At 39.6% G+C, this 7,985-nt stretch overlaps 1 protein-coding gene across 3 annotated transcripts in view; it reads left to right on the top strand.

Moving 5' to 3' along the window:
* The window catches only part of FGL1 (fibrinogen-like 1), a 50,593-nt gene that overhangs the window by 25,601 nt on the left and 17,007 nt on the right, over positions 1-7,985 (top strand). For all 3 annotated transcript variants that reach the window (XM_011979600.1, XM_011979599.1, XM_011979601.1), the window contains 3 exons: positions 553-733; positions 7,292-7,451; positions 7,697-7,794. In XM_011979600.1, the coding sequence (XP_011834990.1) occupies positions 553-733; positions 7,292-7,451; positions 7,697-7,794 (439 nt within the window). The remainder of the gene's footprint in view (positions 1-552; positions 734-7,291; positions 7,452-7,696; positions 7,795-7,985) is intronic.

The raw sequence follows: 7,985 nt of genomic DNA, 5'->3' as shown, positions 1-7,985 counted from the left end.
TATTATCTAAATTTATACATAATATAATATAGAAATATGTTATATTATAAATAGAAATATATAAATGCATTTATACCAGAGGGCCATTCAAAAATCTCATTTATTATGGGGATTTACATGCCAACGGTACAATTAACTTCTGTAAAGCACATTGCTGTTTAGAAAACACGTAAGCAATGTCATGTAGAGATTGAGAGCATGGTCCTTGAACTGAATTTGAATCCCACCTCCGCTTACCCACTGAGCCCTTTCCTACCTCATGGAATTGTTATGAGGATCAGATGAGACAACTGTAAAGCTCCTAGCATAGTGATTCAGATTATTTTATATTATTTGATCTTTTGAGTCCAGGAGTTTTGGCATAAGCCATAATTTCCAATTCTTCAAATAGCAGGTAGTATTAGAACTTTTCAAACCACTTTTTGTATGGAATAATATTCTGAAATGGGAATTGGAGACAAAACGGAATCACTGATTTATCCAAATATTTAAAAAGCACTTTTTTTCCATGAATATGAGATGCATACTCATCTCATCTCACCTGTTTTGCAGGCGCTCGAGGACTGTGCCCAGGAGCAGGTGCGGCTCAGAGCCCAGGTGCGCCTGCTTGAGACCCGGGTCAAACAGCAACAGGTCAAGATCAAGCAGCTTTTGCAGGAGAATGAAGTCCAGTTTCTTGATAAAGGAGAGGAGAATAGTGTCATTGATCTTGGAAGCAAGAGGCAGTATGCAGGTCAGAATGGACTTTTCTTAAGTGTTTCAATAAATTACATTACACACCCGTATGCAATGATGGTGCTAGTTATTTGTTTGCTTCAGGTTTTGCTAAAAAGCTTTTCCTATTTCAGTAACAAGCAATATGAAGCATTATATCAATTTTAAATGTCTTCTTTCACACACTACTTTTTTCTATCTCTGCAGGGGCATTTAATGTGAACGTTAAATATCTGAGAATTTATATTATTTGATAAGAAATCAGGACAATAGATTGAATACTGATGTACATGGCCAGGCACGGTGGCTCACACCTGTAATCCCAGCACTTTCGGAGGCCTAGGTGGGCAGATTACAAGGTCAGCAAATCCAGACCAGCCTGGCCAATATGGTGAAACCCTGTCTCTTATACACATCTAGATGTGTATAAGAGACAGCGGTGGCTCACGCCTGTAATCCCAGCACTTTGGGAGGCCGAGGCGGGCGGATCACGAGGTCAGGAGATCGAGACTATCTTGCCTAACACGGTGAAACCCCGTCTCTACTGAAAATACCAAAAAATTAGCCGGGCGCGGCGGCGGCGCCTGTAGTCCCAGGTACTCCGGCGGCTGAGGCAGGAGAATGGCGCGAACCCGGAAGGCGGAGCTTGCAGTGAGCCGAGATGGCACCATGCACTCCAGCCTGGGCGACAAAGCGAGACTGTCTCAAAAAAAAAAAACAAACTCCCTTTTTCTCTACCAACATCCTTATCTCCCTCTGCTCAGACTCTTCGCCTTGGGCTCCTGCTTCTCTGTTGACCAGCATCTTGATCCAACTGCCCTACCTCTGGCCCTTAGAGATCAGAAAGAGGCCAGAGTCACTGGTCTGCAGTAGTGGGGATGGCTATAGCATGAACATGGCCTGTGCCTCTGGAGCCAAGAGGAACCAGGGATAGTTCGGGTAAAAATGGACTTGGGAAGCAAACGGACTATCATTCAACGGATGAGCATACAGATTAAGGGATCCCAAAAGTGCCTACAAAGCTGGTCTCAAGGGCAAGGAACTGGTAGATGCAAGTAGAGCACCATTATTCCAAATGTCAAACCATTCCCAAGACTCAGAGTGTCTATTCGAATACATTCTGAGCAGGTTGTTGACACGGACTCAAGGGCCAATCACGGCAGGAGACAGCTAATCAGGAGGCAGCTCATCGGATATTTCTTCCCAGGCCTCTACAACCAGTCACGGGAAGACTGAGGCTTAAGTGCTGTGTTAGTCCGTTCTCATACTGCCATAACGAAATACCTGAGGCTGGGTCATTCATAAAGACAAGAGGTCTGATTGACTCCTGGTTCTGCAGGCTGTAAAAGAAGCATAGCAGCATCTGCTTCTGGAGAGGCCTCAGGGAACTTACAAACACGGCAGAAGGCAAAGCAGAAGCAGGTACATCTTATGTGGTAGGAGCGGAAGAAAGAGAGAGAGGGAGGAGGTGCCACACTTTTTCAAACAACCAGATCTCATGAGAACTCACTCACTGTACGGTACCAAGGGGGATGGTGCTAAACTATTCATGAGAACTCCACCCCCATGAGCCAATCGCCTCCCGCCAGGCCTTCCCTTCAACACTGGGAATTACAACTCCACATGAGATTTGGTGGGGACACACATCCAAATCATATCAAGAGCTGAAAATCCAGTCCTTGTGTTGACACTGCTGGGGAGCAGATTTGGGAAGCAAGGGGTCACCAAGGAATAAGGCAAGAAATCAGGTACTTGGAAATTACAATGCCAAGGTCAGAAGCATTAACTGTACAAGCAGGAGTTAGAAGAGTCATACAGAGATGGTTCAGATAAAGCATTATAATTATTATAAATATAAGACTGTTATAATAAGACAGATGATAGGAATTCTAGATGACTGTTTTTTGATATAAAAGCCAAAAAAATCAGAATTTCAGTAGATTAACAATATTCTTCATATATTAAGCATGAAGGAGAAAAAGGGTGACTAAAATATGAAATATAAATATAGTTCAGTTGTTCCTTATTTTTAACACATAGGCAAATAGTACTAGAGAGCCTACTAACAACAGATAATAAACAAAATATATAACATAAAAATTGCAACAAAATATAATGTAATACATATTATATTATATAAAATATATAAGAACTTGCTCACATCAAAGTTTATGTTTTTGGTGTCCTTAAATTTAAAACAATTAAATATTCATATATATAATCTGTAGAAATATAAATTTTTTGTTCTGAGTTACAAGTTGCTTTATTATTACTAAATTAGTTATTTTCTGAATTCCAATTTATCTGATGGTTGAAAACACCCAATTACACACAACCTAGCAATTTGTGCAAACAATGCCCACACCACATGGTTTTATACAGCATATCATTAAACTGTATCTTTTTTTTTTTTTTTGAAACAGAGTCTCACTCTGTCACCCAGGCTAGAATGCAGTGGCCGAATCTCAGCTCACTGCAAGCTCCGCCTCTCGGGTTCACGCCATTCTCCTGCCTCAGCCTCCCGAGTAGCTGGGACTACAGGCGCCCGCCACCACGCCCAGCTAATTTTTTTGTATTTTTTAGTAGAGACGGGGTTTCACCGTGTTAGCCAGGATGGTCTTGATCTCTTGACCTCGTGATCCGCCCGTCTTGGCCTCCCAAAGTGCTGGGATTACAGGCTTGAGCCACTGCGCCTGGTCTAAACTATCTTTTTTTAAGCATGTGGATGCTAGTGAATTATGAATTCAAAGGTTACTGTATCAATTTCATATTAACTGGTGGCAATCACAAAAATCTGACATCACCACCACTGTTCAGTTGACAAGAGCACTGCTCCACCATCTCCGCTTCTGCAGGAACCCCCACTCTGCATGAGTGTCTTCAGGCGGGATACAAAGTGGCCTAAGGTGTTGACTCTGAAGCTCAATTTCAAAGTCCACCTGCAAATCTTGCTAGCTGCAGCCTTTGGGCAAATTACATTACCTCTGTGTTTCCCGTATTCCCCATCTGGAGAATGGGAATGATAAGAATGCTGTGTATTTGTTGTGAGGATTAAAATATATTAAAATTAGTAAATGTATTTTGCCCAGGTGCCATGAATCATGCCTGTAATCCCCGCACTTTGGGAGGCCAAGGTGGGAGGAACACTTGAAGCCAAGATTTCAAGAACAGCCTGGGCAACAGAGCGAGACCCTAATACTACAAAGAACAACAACAAATTGCCAGGCTCGGTGGTGCATGCTTGCAGGTCCAGCTACAGGAGGCTGAGGCAGGAGGATTGCAGGAGGAGTTTGGGGCTGCAGTGAGCTATGATTGCGCCACTCACAATCACTCTGTTACAGCCTGGGTAACAGTGAGACCCTGTCTCTCAAATAAGTTAATTAATTAAATTAAATGAGTTAATATATTTAACACAGTAGAGCAAAAGAAGTACTCAATGAATGCCAGCTATCTATGGACATTATTATATCCTTGTTTTCAAGGGAGAGAGCCCACTCACTCTACCCTACAAGAGTATTGCATTCTGTCAATGTGCAATTAACTTAATTGCACATTTAAAAATAACAAAGAGAGCAAAACTGAATTGTTTGTAACACAAAGGATAAATGCTTGAGGGGATAGATACCTCATTTTCCATGATGTGATGATGATGTATTGCATGCCTGTATCAAAATATCACATGTACCCCAATAAATACATACACCTACTATGTACCCACCTTCCTTTAGCCTTTTATTTTTTTCCTTATGTTGCCTAGAGGTGAGGATGGTGGTAGCAGGGCCAGTTCTGGCATATCCCGGCATGCTCTGGGGAGTGGCAGCTGACCTCTTTTTGTGTTTAGAATGTGGGGTACTTCGTGCCTTTGGTTCTCAGTGTTGAGCCTCAGCCACCATCCTGAGACAACAGGAAAAAGCCCATTTGGCAGGCTGTCATGTCACTTTATGAGCTTAAACATTCAGCCTTCCAACATAGCTTGCTTTCTGCATGATCAGAGAAAGGAGGCATATCACCCAGTTTAATACAGTGTTCGTCAAAACAGAAGGCAGGACGCCTTGGCCTCACTCTAATATTATGTAAATATTCAAAATTCTTTTCCTTAAAAAAAAAAAAAAACTCCCATGAACACAAAGCTCTTTAACCTTGTTTTTCCTCTACCGATTCTACAGGGAGTTGAATGGATCCGAACATTTTGAAAATCACCATTTTAAATATCAAGTTAATATCTTAAATTCTACATTTTTCAAACTTTCTGCTGTTACAGTTTAAGTCACATTTCCCGAAGCAGGCTTCTTAACCTGTTAGCTATAAGCAAATTGAACTACTGGTGCTTTTTTGCTTTTTTAATGTTTATTTACTTGTTGGGGGTTTTGTTGTTGTGTTACTGTTTTTATCAGTCGAAAGCTTTTCTTAAATTGTGTTTGGCATTTTCTTCTGGGAAGAAAGAAAATTTTAAAAACAAGACCAAAAAAATAACAAACTCGCAGTTAGCATAAAATAATAACAAGCAGAAAATGTTGGCTGAAACCTCTATATTCACTAAGTTTTCCAGAGGCAAATGTTATAGCTAATCACTTCCATATTTGCCTGGAAAAGAGTTTGACCTTTGTGAGTCTTTAGTATTCAGCTCTTCGGTAGGAAATTAAATGTAAGCAAAAAGCTTCTTTCCAAACAGGGCTAAAATCTGCTTACTTTAATAAAAGTGTTGTGGTATACACTTGACTACATGATGTAAACCTTATAACAGCATTGAACTAATTTTAGATAGTCATTTTCTCATTGTTTTGCTTCTTGTTTAATCGCCAAAACAGGATCCTTTTTGTAATTTAGCATGTATTTGAACACTTGTGCCTCTGAATGTTGAAAATAAATATATGAATAAAGTCTAAATCATTACAAAGGTAAACATCTCACCAAAGCAGTAGTATATGATCAGTCCCAGCCATGTGAAGGCTTTATGAAATGACCAAGGTTCTTTCTTCTTCTGATTTCTATGGCCTATTCAACCTACTTAATGTGCAATATAGTTTATCTGTAACAAAATGAGAGAGTTATACATTTGGCAACTTAGTATCAAAACAATGAACATGAAAAAGAACTTTAAAATATACTACAAGAATGGAATTATCCAATCAGAAAAAAAATTTTTAAAAAGGAAATTCACAAAGCGACAGGAGTAAAAGTGTAAGTTGATGATGTCATAATATTTTTATTGAAATGTTTGTAGATGGCTCTTCTTAAGACTATCTGTTTATAGTGCCCACTACTTCATTCATCCTAAAAGACAGTTTGCTATGCATCTAAACAATAGAGAGGTCTCTATTTGCCACATTCTCTAAGTCTGTACAGATCAACCTAGGTGAGACCCAATGGGTATTAATTTACATCACCCTCAGGTGGCTTAAGAAACAGGTATCACCTTTTGGCAGGGTGTGGTGGCTCACACCTGTAATCCTATCACTTTGGGAGGCCGAGGTGGGCGGATTGCCTGACCTCAGGAGTTTGAGACCAGCCTGGCCAACATGGCAAAATCCCATCCCTACTAAAAGTACAAAAAAATTACCTGGGTGTGGAGGCACATGCCTGTAATCCCAGCTACTCGGGAGGCTGAGGCAGGAGAATTGCTTGAACCTGGGAAGCAGAGGTTGTAGTGAGCCGAAATCGCACCCCTGCACTCCAGCCTGGGTGAAAGAGCAAGACTCTGTCTCAAAGGAGGAAAAAAAAAAAAAAAGAAAGAAACAGATATCACTTTTTGGTGACAAAGGGGTAGCATCTTTGCTTCAGTGTTCAAAGAAATACCACAGCAAAAAAGAATTAAGGGATGAAACAAATAGCAGAAGCTTGCCGTTTTTAGCAAAAACATCTAAGAATCTATGGACTTTTAGAAACTTCAGTGAGCTAATAAAAAATCTAATGAGGCTAAGAGGTTATAAGATTTTGAGAAGATTACTATTTCAAGTTCATTTTCAGATGTCCAGCATGATTTCTCATGCTCTAAGTCAAGATAACCTGTAGTAACTTAGTTGTTTGGTGTTAATATTTCTGCTTTCATTTTTAGATTCCGTCTGATAAAGCTGTAAGTTCCACCTAAATATACTGTTGTTAACAGATTACACATAACTTGCTTTTTAACATTGTTTTCTACAAAACTCAGAAATTAGAGACTAGGCCAGGCGTGGTAGCTCACACCTGTAATCCCAGCACTTTGGGAGTCTGTGGTGGAAGAAGAGGATTGCTTGAAGCCAGGAGTTCAAGACCCTGGGCAATATAGAGACACTCCCCATCCTTACCAAAAAAAAAAAGGAAAAGAAAAAAGAAGAAACAAACAAAAAACTAGATTCTTACTTCACTCCCTTTTTTTCCTCCATGATTATATCACAGATTCAGGTGGCAACTAGTAGCCAAGAAAAGAAAACTTTCCTCATATCCACTGGAAGATGTACAAGATGCAATTTTAAAACGCTGATTTCTATACCATGTGTTATCCGTCTCCAGTGATATTGAATAGTCTCATTCAGAGGCTCCGCAAGGGGAAAAAAAGACATATAATGAATATTATATTACCCTGTTTTAAAAACAGATTGTTCAGAGATTTTCAATGATGGATATAAGCTCAGTGGATTTTACAAAATCAAACCTCTCCAGAGCCCAGCAGAATTTGCTGTTTATTGCGACATGTCCGATGGAGGAGGATGGACTGTAATTCAGAGACGATCTGATGGCAGCGAGAACTTTAACAGGTGTGCTCACTATGACATAAGAATTTATTTGTAGCAGCAAATGTGAGATTTATAAGTCAAATATTTTGATCATTTCCTGAAGTCCATTAATAAGACAGAATTTCATTCTCTCTAAACAAGAATACTGAAAATGAATGAACAAATCAAGAAAATATTGGGGGTGGTGGTAGCATGGGGTGGGTGGTGCTCACTTTGGTACCACAAATGGAGTTTGCTAAAATCAGCTTCCACTTTACATTTTTTAGAGGATGGAATGACTATGAAAATGGCTTTGGAAATTTTGTCCAAAAACATGGTGAATATTGGCTGGGCAATAAAAATCTTCACTTCTTGACCACTCAAGGTAAGGTTTGAATGATGTCAAATTTATTTGGAATACAATAAAAACAACACTACAATTTTTTTTTTACCAAATTATAGGCAATGGAACTAATTCAATAATTGCTATGATTTACAGATGGTAGTGATAACTTTTGGGCAATAATCCCAAATGTAAAATGTGGCTGCCTAAAATTAGCAACAGAAAAAAAAACT

This window comes from Mandrillus leucophaeus, unplaced genomic scaffold, assembly GCF_000951045.1.
Source record: "Mandrillus leucophaeus isolate KB7577 unplaced genomic scaffold, Mleu.le_1.0 Scaffold204, whole genome shotgun sequence".
Lineage (NCBI taxonomy): Eukaryota > Metazoa > Chordata > Mammalia > Primates > Cercopithecidae > Mandrillus > Mandrillus leucophaeus.
Note: the sequence above shows the minus strand (reverse complement) of the source record. Positions and strands in the feature narration are given on the sequence as shown.